The following is a 14,294-nucleotide window of genomic DNA, read 5'->3' as shown; positions in this document are numbered from 1 at the left end:
GTCTGTAACTCACTACCAACCCCCCCCCCCCCCCGGATCAGACTCCAGTCTGTAACTCACTACCAACTCCCCCCCCCCCCGATCAGACTCCAGCCTGTATTTCACTACCAACCCCCCCCCCCCCCCCCCCCCCCCCGATCAGACTCCAGCCTGTAACTCACTACCAACCCCCCGCTTCTCGATCAGACTCCAGTCTGTAACTCAGTACCAACCCCCCCGCTCCTTGATCAGACTCCAGTCTGTAACTCACTTCCAAGCCCCCCTCGATCTGACTCCAGCCTGTAACTCACTACCAACCCCCCGCTCCTCGATCAGACTCCAGTCTGTAACTCACTACCAACCCCCCCGCTCCTTGATCAGACTCCAGTCTGTAACTCACTACCAACCCCCCCCCCCCCCCCCTCTATCAGACTCCAGTCTGTAACTCACTACCAAGCCCCCCTCGATCTGACTCCAGCCTGTGATTCTCATCTGCTCGAGCGCCTCAATCAGGCTCTGACCCTTTGGCCGGGTCCCCGGGCCCCTCACATGGTGTGTATGGTGTGTTGTGCTGTGCTGTGTAATGTATGTGGTTCATGCACAGGGATGTGGGGATTCCATGATCGGGATCTGATGTTACGGAAGGCTCTGTATTCGATGATGGAGAAAGGGGCAGAGAAGGAAGCTTTAAAAAGGAGGTGGAGATGGCAACAAACACAACAGAACAAGGAGGTAATTGATAATCAGAACTTTCCAAACCCTTTTCTATTCTTTCTCATTTCTAGCCCTCTGCTGCACACTTGCCTTGATTTGTGGGAGGACGGCTCCTGCTCCGGCGTTTGTTTATTTTATTTAGTTTAGAGATACAGCACTGAAACAGGCCCTTCGGCCACCAAGTCTGTGTCGACCATCAACCACCCATTTATACTAATCCTACACTAATCCCATAATACTACCACATCCCCACCTTTCCTCAATTACCCTACCAGCTACCTATACTAGGGGCAATTTATAATGGCCAATTTACCCATCAACCTGCAAGTCTATTGGCTTTGGGAGGAAACCGGAGCACCCGGAGAAAACCCACGTGGTCACAGGGGAACTTCCAAACTCCACACAGGCAGTACCCAGAAAGTGTGAGCTATAGTGTAACAAGGTGGTGGTAATCCACCATTGATCTCTGATTCCTGTCTCTCTCCCTCACAGTCAGGCCTGGTATACACAGAGGACGAGTGGCAGAAGGAATGGAATGAGTTGATAAAGCTGGCATCCAGTGAGCCTCGCATTCATTATGGAACCAATGGCAGTGGCTGTGGAGGGTACGTGAGGGACTGGCACAGGAGGGGAGGCGAGGAGTGCTGAATGGCCAGGGCTGGCACAGGAGGGGATAGAGTGGAAATGGAAGGCACGATGTTGAGCCCAAGCAACCGGGGACAGAGTGCCAGCAAACTGCCCACAAGACTAGAAAAGCTGGTGTGAGGTCATCCTGTAATGTGACAGATTGCTATGTTCCAGTTCATATCCAGCAATGGGTCAGTTTGTATCGGTGCAGAATTAGCAAGAATACAGCAGTCAAGATACCATCAAACCTGTGGGGGGGTGCAGGGGCAAAAAGAAAGTAAGAGAGAGCCCCCAGTGCTGGGGTAACAATGCGGAGTGAGACACACCCCCAGGGCTGGAGTAACAGTGCAGTGAGAGAGACAGCGAGAGAGAGACTCCCAGTGCTGGAGTAACAGTGCAGTGAGAGAGAGAGAGACTCCCAGTGCTGGGGTAACAGTGCAGTGTGAGAGAGAGAGAGACTCCCAGTGCTGGAGTAACAGTGCAGTGAGAGAGACAGCGAGAGAGAGACTCCCAGTGCTGGAGTAACAGTGCAGCGAGAGAGAGACTCCCAGTGCTGGGGTTGCAGTGCAGTGAGAGAGAGAGAGAGAGACTCCCAGTGCTGGGGTAACAGTGCAGTGAGAGAGAGACAGCGAGAGAGAGACTCCCAGTGCTGGGGTAACAGTGCGGTGAGAGAGAGAGACTCCCAGTGCTGGGGTAACAGTGCAGTGAGAGTGACAGCGAGAGAGACTCCCAGTGCTGGGGTAACAGTGCAGAGAGAGCGAGAGAGAGACTCCCAGTGCTGGGGTAACAGTGCAGTGAGAGTGACAGCGAGAGAGAGACTCCCAGTGCTGGGGTAACAGTGCAGTGAGAGTGACAGCGAGAGAGAGACTCCCAGTGCTGGGGTAACAGTGCAGTGAGAGAGAGAAAGACTCCCAGTGCTGGGGTAACAGTGCAGTGAGAGAGAGAGAGAGACTCCCAGTGCTGGGGTAACAGTGTGGTGAGAGAGAGATTCCCAGTGCTGGGGTAACAGTGCAGTGAGAGAGAGACAGCGAGAGAGAGACTCCCAGTGCTGGGGTTGCAGTGCAGTGAGAGAGAGAGCGAGAGAGAGACTCCCAGTGCTGGGGTAACAGTGCAGAGAGAGCGAGAGAGAGACTCCCAGTGCTGGGGTAACAGTGCAGTGAGAGTGACAGCGAGAGAGAGACTCCCAGTGTTGGGGTAACAGTGCAGTGAGAGAGAGAGAGACTCCCAGTGTTGGGGTAACAGTGCGGTGAGAGAGAGAGAGACTCCCAGTGCTCGGGTGACAGTGCAGCGAGAGAGAGACTCCCAGTGCTGGGGTAACAGTACAATGAGAGAGAGACTCCCAGTGCTAGGGTAACAGTGCAACGAGAGAGAAACTCCCAGTGCTGGGGTAACAGTGCAGTGCAGTGAGAGAGAGAGAGACTCCCAGTGCTGGGGTAACAGTGCAGTGCAGTGAGAGAGAGAGACTCCCAGTGCTGGGGTAGCAGTGCAGTGAGAGAGAGAGAGACTCCCAGTGCTGGGGTTGCAGTGCAGTGAGAGTGACAGCGAGAGAGAGACTCCCAGTGCTGGGTTAACAGTGCAGAGAGAGCGAGAGAGAGACTCCCAGTGCTGGGGTAACAGTGCAGTGAGAGAGACAGCGAGAGAGAGACTCCCAGTGCTGGGGTAACAGTGCAGTGAGAGAGAGACAGCGAGAGAGAGACTCCCAGTGCTGGGGTTGCAGTGCAGTGAGAGAGCAGTGAGAGTGACAGCGAGAGAGAGACTCCCAGTGCTGGGGTAACAGTGCAGTGAGAGTGACAGCGAGAGAGAGACTCCCAGTGCTGGGGTAACAGTGCGGTGAGAGAGAGACTCCCAGTGCTGGGTTAACAGTGCGGTGAGAGAGAGATTCCAGTGCTGGGGTAACAGTGCGGTGAGAGAGAGAGAGAGACTCCCAGTGCTGGGGTAACAGTGCGGTGAGAGAGAGACTCCCAGTGCTGGGGTTGCAGTGCAGTGAGAGTGACAGCGAGCGAGAGACTCCCAGTGCTGGGGTAACAGTGCGGTGAGAGAGAGACTCCCAGTGCTGGGTTAACAGTGCGGTGAGAGAGAGATTCCCAGTGCTGGGGTTGCAGTGCAGTGAGAGAGAGAGAGAGAGACTCCCAGTGCTGGGGTAACAGTGCAGTGAGAGAGAGACAGCGAGAGAGAGACTCCCAGTGTTGGGGTAACAGTGCGGTGAGAGAGAGAGAGAGAGACTCCCAGTGCTGGGGTAACAGTGCGGTGAGAGAGAGACTTCCAGTGCTGGGGTAACAGTGCAGTGAGAGTGACAGCGAGAGAGACTCCCAGTGCTGGGGTAACAGTGCAGAGAGAGCGAGAGAGAGACTCCCAGTGCTGGGGTAACAGTGCAGAGAGAGCGAGAGAGAGACTCCCAGTGCTGGGGTAACAGTGCAGTGAGAGTGACAGCGAGAGAGAGACTCCCAGTGCTGGGGTAACAGTGCAGTGAGAGTGACAGCGAGAGAGAGACTCCCAGTGCTGGGGTAACAGTGCAGTGAGAGACAGCGAGAGAGAGACTCCCAGTGCTGGGGTAACAGTGCAGTGAGAGAGAGACTCCCAGTGCTGGGGTAACAGTGCAGTGAGAGTGACAGCGAGAGAGAGACTCCCAATGCTGGGGTAACAGTGCGGTGAGAGAGAGACTCCCAGTGCTGGGGTAACAGTGCGGTGAGAGAGAGAGCGAGAGAGAGAGAGAGACTCCCAGTGCTGGGGTAACAGTGCGGTGAGAGAGAGAGCGAGAGAGAGAGAGAGACTCCCAGTGCTGGGGTAACAGTGCAGTGAGAGTGACAGCGAGAGAGAGACTCCCAGTGCTGGGGTAACAGTGCGGTGAGAGAGAGACTCCCAGTGCTGGGGTAACAGTTCAGTGAGAGAGACAGCGAGAGAGAGACTCCCAGTGCTGGGGTTGCAGTGCAGTGAGAGAGAGAGAGACTCCCAGTGCTGGGGTAACAGTGCAGTGAGAGAGAGAGAGACTCCCAGTGCTGGGGTTGCAGTGCAGTGAGAGAGAGAGAAACTCCCAGTGCTGGGGTTGCAGTGCAGTGAGAGAGAGAGAAACTCCCAGTGTTGGGGTAACAGTGCAGTGAGAGAGAGAGAGACTCCCAGTGCTGGGGTTGCAGTGCAGTGAGAGAGAGAGAAACTCCCAGTGTTGGGGTAACAGTGCAGTGAGAGAGAGAGAGACTCCCAGTGCTAGGGTAACAGTGCAGTGAGAGAGAGAGAGACTCCCAGTGCTGGGGTAACAGTGCAGTGAGAGAGAGAAAGACTCCCAGTGCTGGGGTAACAGTGCAGTGAGAGAGAGAGAGAGACTCCCAGTGCTGGGGTAACAGTGTGGTGAGAGAGAGATTCCCAGTGCTGGGGTAACAGTGCAGTGAGAGAGAGACAGCGAGAGAGAGATTCCCAGTGCTGGGGTAACAGTGCAGTGAGAGAGAGACAGCGAGAGAGAGACTCCCAGTGCTGGGGTTGCAGTGCAGTGAGAGAGAGAGCGAGAGAGAGACTCCCAGTGCTGGGGTAACAGTGCAGTGAGAGTGACAGCGAGAGAGAGACTCCCAGTGCTGGGGTAACAGTGCAGAGAGAGCGAGAGAGAGACTCCCAGTGCTGGGGTAACAGTGCAGTGAGAGTGACAGCGAGAGAGAGACTCCCAGTGTTGGGGTAACAGTGCAGTGAGAGAGAGAGAGACTCCCAGTGTTGGGGTAACAGTGCGGTGAGAGAGAGACTCCCAGTGCTCGGGTGACAGTGCAGCGAGAGAGAGACTCCCAGTGCTGGGGTTGCAGTGCAGTGAGAGTGACAGCGAGAGAGAGACTCCCAGTGCTGGGTTAACAGTGCAGAGAGAGCGAGAGAGAGACTCCCAGTGCTGGGGTAACAGTGCAGTGAGAGAGACAGCGAGAGAGAGACTCCCAGTGCTGGGGTAACAGTGCAGTGAGAGAGAGACAGCGAGAGAGAGACTCCCAGTGCTGGGGTTGCAGTGCAGTGAGAGAGCAGTGAGAGTGACAGCGAGAGAGAGACTCCCAGTGCTGGGGTAACAGTGCAGTGAGAGTGACAGCGAGAGAGAGACTCCCAGTGCTGGGGTAACAGTGCGGTGAGAGAGAGACTCCCAGTGCTGGGTTAACAGTGCGGTGAGAGAGAGATTCCCAGTGCTGGGGTAACAGTGCAGTGAGAGAGAGAGAGAGACTCCCAGTGCTGGGGTAACAGTGCGGTGAGAGAGAGACTCCCAGTGCTGGGGTTGCAGTGCAGTGAGAGAGAGAGAGACTCCCAGTGCTGGGGTAACAGTGCAGTGAGAGAGACAGCGAGAGAGAGACTCCCAGCGCTGGGGTAACAGTGCAGTGAGAGAGAGAGCGAGAGAGAGACTCCCAGTGCTGGGGTTGCAGTGCCGTGAGGGAGAGAGCGAGAGAGAGACTCCCAGTGCTGGGGTAACAGTGCAGTGAGAGAGAGACAGCGAGAGAGAGACTCCCAGTGCTGGGGTTGCAGTGCAGTGAGAGAGAGAGAAACTCCCAGTGTTGGGGTAACAGTGCGGTGAGAGAGAGACTCCCAGTGCTAGGGTAACAGTGCAGTGAGAGAGAGAGAGACTCCCAGTGCTAGGGTAACAGTGCAGTGAGAGAGAGAGAGACTCCCAGTGCTGGGGTAACAGTGCAGTGAGAGAGAGAGACTCCCAGTGCTGGGGTAACAGTGTGGTGAGAGAGAGATTCCCAGTGCTGGGGTAACAGTGCAGTGAGAGAGACTCCCAGTGTTGGGGTAACAGTGCAGTGAGAGAGAGAGAGACTCCCAGTGTTGGGGTAACAGTGCGGTGAGAGAGAGAGAGACTCCCAGTGCTCGGGTGACAGTGCAGCAAGAGAGAGACTCCCAGTGCTGGGGTAACAGTACAATGAGAGAGAGAGAGACTCCCAGTGCTAGGGTAACAGTGCAGCGAGAGAGAAACTCCCAGTGCTGAGGTAACAGTGCAGTGCAGTGAGAGAGAGAGAGACTCCCAGTGCTGGGGTAGCAGTGCAGTGAGAGAGAGAGAGAGACTCCCAGTGCTGGGGTAACAGTGCAGGGGCAGAGAGAGACTCCCAGTGCTGGGGTAACAGTGCAGTGAGAGAGAGAGACTCCCAGTGCTGAGGTAACAGTGCAGCGAGCCAGAGAGAGACTCCCAGTGCTAGGGTAACAGTGCAGCGAGCCAGAGAGAGACTCCCAGTGCTGGGGTAACAGTGCGGGGGCAGGGAGAGAGAGAGAGAGGGAGAGACCTCCAGTGCTGGGTTAACAGTGCAGAGAGTGACCCTAATGCTGGGGAGGAGGATGGAGTCCCTCCTTTGAGTAGCAGGTTGCTGTGTGAGATGAGTGATGACTCTTTCCTATTTTTATCTTTCAGGAGACTGGCAGCTTCAACCTTCCCTGCACTTAACAGGTAAGTCTGTCTTGGAGTGGGTGGTGGGTGAGGTGGGGTGACCTGTCTGGAGGGGGGCAGTGGGGCTTGAGCGTCTGTCTGTCTCAGATGAAAGTTTCCCAGAAAGCTGTGTGGCTAGTTCACTGCCTCTGCGGTGTCCCTCCCCGCGGCTCCCCTCCCCCGGCTCCCCTCCCCGCGGCGTCCCTCCCCCGGCTCCCCTCCCCGCGGCGTCCCTCCCCGCGGCGTCCCTCCCCCGGCTCCCCTCCTCGCAGCGTCCCTCCCCCGGCTCCCCTCCTCGCAGCGTCCCTCCCCCGGCTCCCCTCCTCGCAGCGTCCCTCCCCCGGCTCCCCTCCTCGCAGCGTCCCTCCCCCGGCTCCCCTCCTCGCAGCGTCCCGCACTATTCCTGATAGTGTGGCGACCAGTCATCCTCGGCACAAGCCAGACCTCCACTGGTGCTGCTCTTGACCTCAGCCATGGCTCCAGCCCTCTGGAAACTGGGTACAGTGGTGAACATGGTCAGTGAGTGTGGGGCACCTGTGATTGGAGTCCATTGGTTAGGAATCTCGCCCAGTCACTTGCTTCACAACTGTTAGACTGGGTTTCATGCATCTGCCTGAACTTCCTTACTCCAAACTGTCTGATCATTATCCTGTGTTCTCTGTGAGCAGTTTGTGTCAGTGTCCATGTTAATATGAGAATATCTATTACAGTGTAGACAGCTCTGAGGAACCGGTGTACGAGAGTTTGGAGGAATTTCACGTCTTCGTCCTTGCTCACGTGCTGCGAAGGCCGATTGTGGTTGTAGCAGACACCATGCTTAGGGACTCGGGCGGAGAAGGTGGGTATAAGCCGTGAGTATACTCCCACTGCACCCCAGAGCACATAAAGCATGGGGTAGATAGTAAACTCTCTCCACTCTGTCCTATCAAACACTCCCAGGACAGGTACAGCACGGGGTTAGGTACAGAGTAAAGGTCTCTGTCCCAGCAATCGCCTTGAGTTTCTATGGACCAGTCCATATACTCACTTCCCAGATTAATGCTGTGTGGCCTCTCTGAGTTCTCAAATGAGAGCTTGGAGAATGAGAAAAAAGAAAAAAAAAAAAAACGGGGTTAGATACAGAGTAAAGCTCCCTCTACACTGTCCCCAAACACTCCCAGGACAGGGACAGCACGGGGTTAGATACAGAGTAAAGCTCCCTCGACACTGTCCCCAAACACTCCCAGGACAGGTACAGCACAGGGTTAGATACAGAGTAAAGCTCCCTCTACACTGTCCTCATCAAACACTCCCAGGACAGGTACAGCACGGAGTTAGATACAGAGTAAAGCTCCCTCTACACTGTCCTCATCAAACACTCCCAGGACAGGTACAGCACAGGGTTAGATACAGAGTAAAGCTCCCTCTACACTGTCCCCATCAAACACTCCCAGGACAGGTACAGCACGGAGTTAGATACAGAGTAAAGCTCCCTCTACACTGTCCTCATCAAACACTCCCAGGACAGGTACAGCACGGGGTTAGATACAGAATAAAGCTCCCTCTACACTGTCCCAGTAATATGCCTCCGTGCCCATTTCAGAAAACCCTTCACAGACATGAGTTATACTCTCTCCAGCTATCCCGTCTGACTCCCCCTTCTAAAATACTGCAAACACTCTCATGCGCCCACCAGGTCATCGAGTCATTTATGCCATAGAAGGATTACATTTTTCCTATCGAGTCCATATTGGCTCTCTGTGGAGTAATCCAGTCAGTCCCACTCCCCTGCTCAGTCCCCACAGCCCTGCAATTTTATTTTCTTCAGGTACTGAGTTGAGAGTGTCCTAAAATGCCCATGACTGAAGACCCTTCTGTCCACTGGCAAAGCCACACATTCGTCCCCGCAGCTGCAGGCTGGATTTGCGGTGTTACATAGATTCATGGAAAGTTTAAGGCACGGAAAGAGGCAACTTGGCCCATCGTGTCTGTGCCAGCCAAAAAACGATCCACCTATTCTAATCCCACCTTCCAGCATTTGGTCTGTCGCCCTGCAGATTACAACACTTGAAGTGCATATCCAGACTCGTTTTGAATGAGTTGAGGGTTTCTGCCTCAACTACCCTTTCAGGCAGTGAGTTCCAGATCCCACCACCCTCTGGGTGAAAAGGTTTTTCCTCATCTCCCCTCTAATCTTTCTAGCAATCACTTTAAATCTATGCCGCCTAGTCACTGATCTCTCTGCTAAGGTGAATAGACCCTTCACCTCCACTCTATCCAGGCCCCTCAAAATTTTGTACATTTCAATCAGATCTCCCCTCAGCCTTCTCTGTTCCAAGGAGAACAGCCCCAGCCTATCCAATCTTTCCTCATAGCTGCATTTTCCCAGTCCTGGCTACATCCTGGTAAATCTCCTTTGTACCCTCTCTCTAGTGCAATTACATCCTTTCTGTAATGAGGTGACCAGAACTGCATACTGTACTCAAGTTGTGTCCTAACCAATGAGTTATACAGTTCCAGCATAACCTCCCTGCTCTTATATTCTGTACCTTGGCTAATAAAGGAAAGGATTCCATATGCCTTCTTAACCACCTTATTGACCTGTCCTGCTACCTCCAAGGTCCCTCACTTCTCAGTGTTTTCCCATTAATCGTGTATTCCTTTGCCTTGTTTGACCTCCCTAAATGCATCACTTCACACTTCTCCAAGTTGAATTTCATTTGCCACTTTTCTGCCCATCTGACCAGACCATCAATGTCTTCCTGTAGCCTACAGCTGTCCTCCTCGCTATCTACCACACGGCCAATCTTTGTGTCGTCTGTAAACTTCTTGATCGTGCCCTCTACATTTACGTCCAAATCGTTGATATATACCATAAAAAAACAGGGGACCCAGTACTGAGCCCTGCAGAACGCCACTGGAAACAGCCCTCCAGTCACTAAAACAGCCGTCAACAATTACCCTTTGATTCCTGCCACTGAACCAATTTTGTATCCACCATGCTGCATTTCCCTGGATCCAATGGGCTTTTATTTTTTTTAACCAGTCTACCATGTGGGATCTTATCAAAAGCCTTGCTAAAATCAATGTAGACCACATCAACTGCACTACCCTCATCTATCTTCCTTGTTACTACTTCAAAAAATTTGATCAAGTTAGTCAAACAAGATCTTCCCTTAACAAATCCATGCTGACTATCCCTGATTAACCTGTGCCTTTCTAAGTGACAGTTTATCCTGTCTCTCAGAATAGATTCCAATCATTTGCCCATTACAGAGGTTAGACTGACTGGCTTGTAATTATTCGGTCTATCCCTTGCTTTCTTTTTAAACAAAGGTACAACGTTAGCATTTCTCCAATCCACCGGCACCACACCTGTATCCAGTGAGGACTGGAAAATAATGGTCAGACCCTCTGCTATTTCCCCTCTCGCTTCTTTTAACAGCCTGGGGTACGTTTCATCTGGCTCTGGTGATTTATCAACTTTCAAGGATGCCAATCCCATTAATACTTCCTCTCTCTCTCTTTATCACATCCAATACTTCACACTCTTCCTCCTTAACTACAATATCTGCTTAGTCCCCCTCTTTCATGAAGACAAACGCAAAGTACTCATTTAGAACCATACCAACATCTTCCACCCCTACACATAGGTTACCTTTTTGGTCTTTTATGGGCCCTATTCTCTCCTTAGTTATCCTCTTACTCTTAATATATTGATAAAAACATCTTTGGGTTCACCTTGATTTTGCTTGCCAATATTCTTTCATGCCCTCTCTTTGCTTTCCTAATTTCCTTTGATTTCACCCTTCCACTTTCTATACTCCTCTCAGCTTTCTGTAGTATTGAGTTTTCAGTGTCGGGCTAAGCTTTCCTTTTCTGCCTTATCTCACCCTGTAGGCTCCTTAACATCCATGGGGCTCTAGATTTGGCCATCTCACCCTTTTTCTTTGTGGGAACATGTTTACCCTGAACCCCTTGAATCTCCCCTTTTGAATGCCTCCCACTGTTCTGACACTGATTTACCTTCAAGTAACTGTTTCCAGTCCACTTTCGCTAAATAGCGAAATTTACTATACAATAAATGGAAAAGTCCTGGGGAAAATTGATGTCCAGAGAGATTTGGGTGTTCAGGTCCACTGTTCCCTGAAGGTGGCAACGCAGGTAAATAGAGTGGTCAAGAAGGCATACGGCATGCTTTCCTTCATCGGACGGGGTATTGAGTACAAGAGTTGGCAGGTCATGTTACAGTTGTGTAGGACTTTGGTTCGGCCACATTTGGAATACTGCGTGCAGTTCTGGTCGCCACATTATCAAAAGGATGTGGATGCTTTGGAGAGGGTGCAGAGGAGGTTCACCAGGATGTTGCCTGGTATGGAGGGCGCTAGCTATGAGGAGAGGTTGAGTAGATTAGGATTATTTTCATTAGAAAGACTGAGGTTGAGGGGGGACCTGATTGAGGTGTACAAAATCATGAGAGGTATAGACAGGGTGGATAGCAAGAGGCTTTTTCCCAGAGTGGGGGATTCAATTACTAGGGGTCACGAGTTCAAAGTGAAAGGGGAAAAGTTTAGGGGGGATATGCGTGGAAAGTTCTTTACGCAGAGGGTGGTGGGTGCCTGGAACGCGTTGCCAGCGGAGGTGGTAGATGCGGGCATGATAGCATCTTTTAAGATGTATCTCGACAGATACATGAATGGGCAGGAAGTAAAGAGATACAGACCCTTAGAAAATAGGCGACATGTTTAGATAGAGGATCTGGATTGGCGTAGGCTTGGAGGGCCGAAGGGCCTGTTCCTGTGCTGTAATTTTCTTTGCTCTTTGTTCTTTGTTCTTAAATCACTCCTCAGCTTAGTAAAATTGGCCTTGCCCCAATTGAGAACTCTAACTCCTGTTCTGTCTCTGTCCTTTTTCCATAATTATGTTAAACTGACTGAATTATGATCACTACCACTGAAATGCTGTCCCACTGCCACTCCTTCCACCTGCCCATCTTCATTTCCTAAAACTAAGTCTAAAACTGTGCCCTCTCTTGTTGGACTTGCTACAGACTGGGAAAAAGAAATTCTCCTGAATGCACCAAGAATTCTGCTCCCTTAATTCCTTTCACACTAAAACTATCCCAGTTAATATTGGGGTAATTAAAATCCCCTACTTCTACTGCCCTATTGTTCTTGCACTTCTCAGAGATTTGCCTATATTTCTGCTCTTTCTCCCTCTGACTGTTTGGGGGTCTATAGTTCACTCCCAGCAGTGTGATTGCCCCTTTTTTGTTCCTTAGCTCAATCCATATGGCCTCAATTAATGAACCTTCCAACATATCATCCCTCCTCACAGCTCTAATAGTTTCCTTGATCAAAATTGCCACTCCCTCTCCTTTCTTATCCTCCTCCCCTATCGTGTCTGAAAACCCTTTAACCAGGAACGTTGAGCTGTCATTTCTGTCCCTCCTTAAGCCATGTTTCTGTAATAACTATGATATCATACTGTTGTGTGTCTATCTGTGCCCTCAGCTCATCTGCTTTATTTGCTATACTCCTTGCATTGAAATGGATACCCTCGAGCACTGCCAAACTCTCTTTTGTTTTCTAGCCTTTGTTTCCTCTGTCTTCCAGACTCATCCATTAATTTTCTGCCTTCCATTTTCATTTCTGATTTTGTCCCCATTCCCCCAGCCAAACCAGTTTAAACTTTCCCCAACAACACTAGCAAAATGTCCCGCAAGAAGCTCAGTCCTGGCTTTGTTCAGGTGCAACCCGTCTGGTCTGTACATCTCCCCCAGAGCCGGTCCCAATGTCCTGGGAACCGAAAGCCCTCCCTCCTACATCATCTTTCCAGCCACGCATTCATCTGTCTTATCCTTTTAATTTCTATACTCACTTGCGTGTGGCACTGGGAGTAATCCGGAGATTACTACTTTTGAGGTCCTGCTTGCTAATTTCTTACCCAGCTCCCTAAATTCTGACTGCAAGACCAAATCCCTCTTTCTATGCCGTTCGTACAGATGTGGACCACGACTGCTGGCTGTTCACCCTCCCCATTCAAGATGCTGTGCAGCCACTCAGTGACATCTTTGACCCTGGCACCAGGGAGGCAACTCACCATCCTGGATTCATGTCTGCGCCTGTCTGTTCCCCTGACTATTGAATCATATATCACGATGGCTCTTCCAGCCTTCCTTCTACCACCCTGTGCAGCTGAGCCACCCGTGGTGCCATGTACTTGGCTCTGGCTGCACTCCCCAGGTGAAGCATTACTTTCCTTAGTATTCAGAACTGAATACCTGCTGGAGAGTGAGATGCACTCGGGTCTCCTGCACTCCCTGCCTGATTCTTTTTGACTGCCCGGTGGTCACCCATTCCCTCTCTCCCTGCATACTCTTAAGCTGTGGGGTGACCACATCTATAAACGTGCTATCCACGAAGCTCTTGTCCTCACAAATGCACCGCAGTGTCGCCAGCTACCGCTCAAGTTCCAAAACCCGGAGCTCAAGCTGCCACAATAGATAACACTTCCTGCACAAATGGTTCTCCAGGATACAGGAAGCATGCTGGAGCTCCCACATAGCACAGGAGGTGCTCTCTCAAGGTTGAAGCACCCATACCATTCCTTTATGTATTAGTTGACTTTTTGCTACTGCTAAAAAAAAACCCTTGCCAATACTACAACACCTTAGAATTATTAATAAAACCTTCCTCGTACAGATAAATGCTACTAAAAAATCAATACACTTCACGAGTTAAAATAAACCTTACTCAAAAAAGTAATACTCACCAGCTACTCACTTGTTCCTTATTAATACTTAATTTATGCTCTTTAGTCTGCCAGTTGTTGAGCTGCTATAACCCAGCTATTTACACACCCACCCTGTGGTGTACCAACCCAGCTATTTACTGATACTCCCTAACAGCAGTTACTCATCAACCTTGCAGTTTCCTGTGATGTCACTGTTCACTTTGTTTTCAAACAGCTGGCCTCCTCTGAGTGATCTCTCGCTCCCTGTCGCTCCCTGTCTCTTCTCTCGCTGTTTCCTGCTGTGTGTGTCGCATTGATCTGTGGAACCTCACAGTATCGATGAGCAGATGGGGCCCCCAAGGAACATTGGGGGAGGGATCTGGACGAATGTGCAGAGGGTAGCTCGAGCGATACTATTCTCCTGTCTGTTTCATTGAGTGTGCGGCTGTGCTGACTGGAAATTTGCTTTGTTTGTTTTCCAGCCTTTGCTCCCATACCATTTGGTGGCATTTACCTGCCTTTGGAGGTTCCAGCCAACAAGTGCCATCGATCTCCACTTGTCCTGGCCTACGATCAGGCTCACTTCTCTGCACTCGTCTCCATGGAACAGAGAGAGTCCAGCAAAGAACAAGGTACTGACACACAAATATATACACTGTGCTGTTACTGTAGAATTGAGGTAGATATAAAAGATCTCCGGGCACTTCTTGGAGGGCAAGAGGAGTTCTCCCGGTGTACTGGGCCAAGAGTTATCCTTCAACAAACATCACTAAAAACAGATGAACTGCATTATCACATTGCCGGATAATCTTTCAGCCATTTATTTAATTTATTTATTTAGAGATACAGCACTGAAACAGGCCCTTCGGCCCACCGAGTCTGTGCTGACCAT

The 14,294-nt window shown here is 51.3% G+C and overlaps 1 protein-coding gene across 2 annotated transcripts in view; it reads left to right on the top strand.

The window, feature by feature from the left end:
* The window catches only part of otud7b (OTU deubiquitinase 7B), an 89,660-nt gene that overhangs the window by 56,053 nt on the left and 19,313 nt on the right, over nucleotides 1-14,294 (top strand). For both annotated transcript variants that reach the window (XM_068022625.1, XM_068022624.1), the window contains exons 7-11: nucleotides 584-711; nucleotides 1,186-1,298; nucleotides 6,674-6,709; nucleotides 7,399-7,526; nucleotides 13,885-14,034. In XM_068022625.1, the coding sequence (XP_067878726.1) occupies nucleotides 584-711; nucleotides 1,186-1,298; nucleotides 6,674-6,709; nucleotides 7,399-7,526; nucleotides 13,885-14,034 (555 nt within the window). The remainder of the gene's footprint in view (nucleotides 1-583; nucleotides 712-1,185; nucleotides 1,299-6,673; nucleotides 6,710-7,398; nucleotides 7,527-13,884; nucleotides 14,035-14,294) is intronic.

Source organism: Heterodontus francisci, chromosome 46 (genome assembly GCF_036365525.1).
Source record: "Heterodontus francisci isolate sHetFra1 chromosome 46, sHetFra1.hap1, whole genome shotgun sequence".
Lineage (NCBI taxonomy): Eukaryota > Metazoa > Chordata > Chondrichthyes > Heterodontiformes > Heterodontidae > Heterodontus > Heterodontus francisci.
This window is presented reverse-complemented; position numbering and strand designations above follow the sequence as displayed.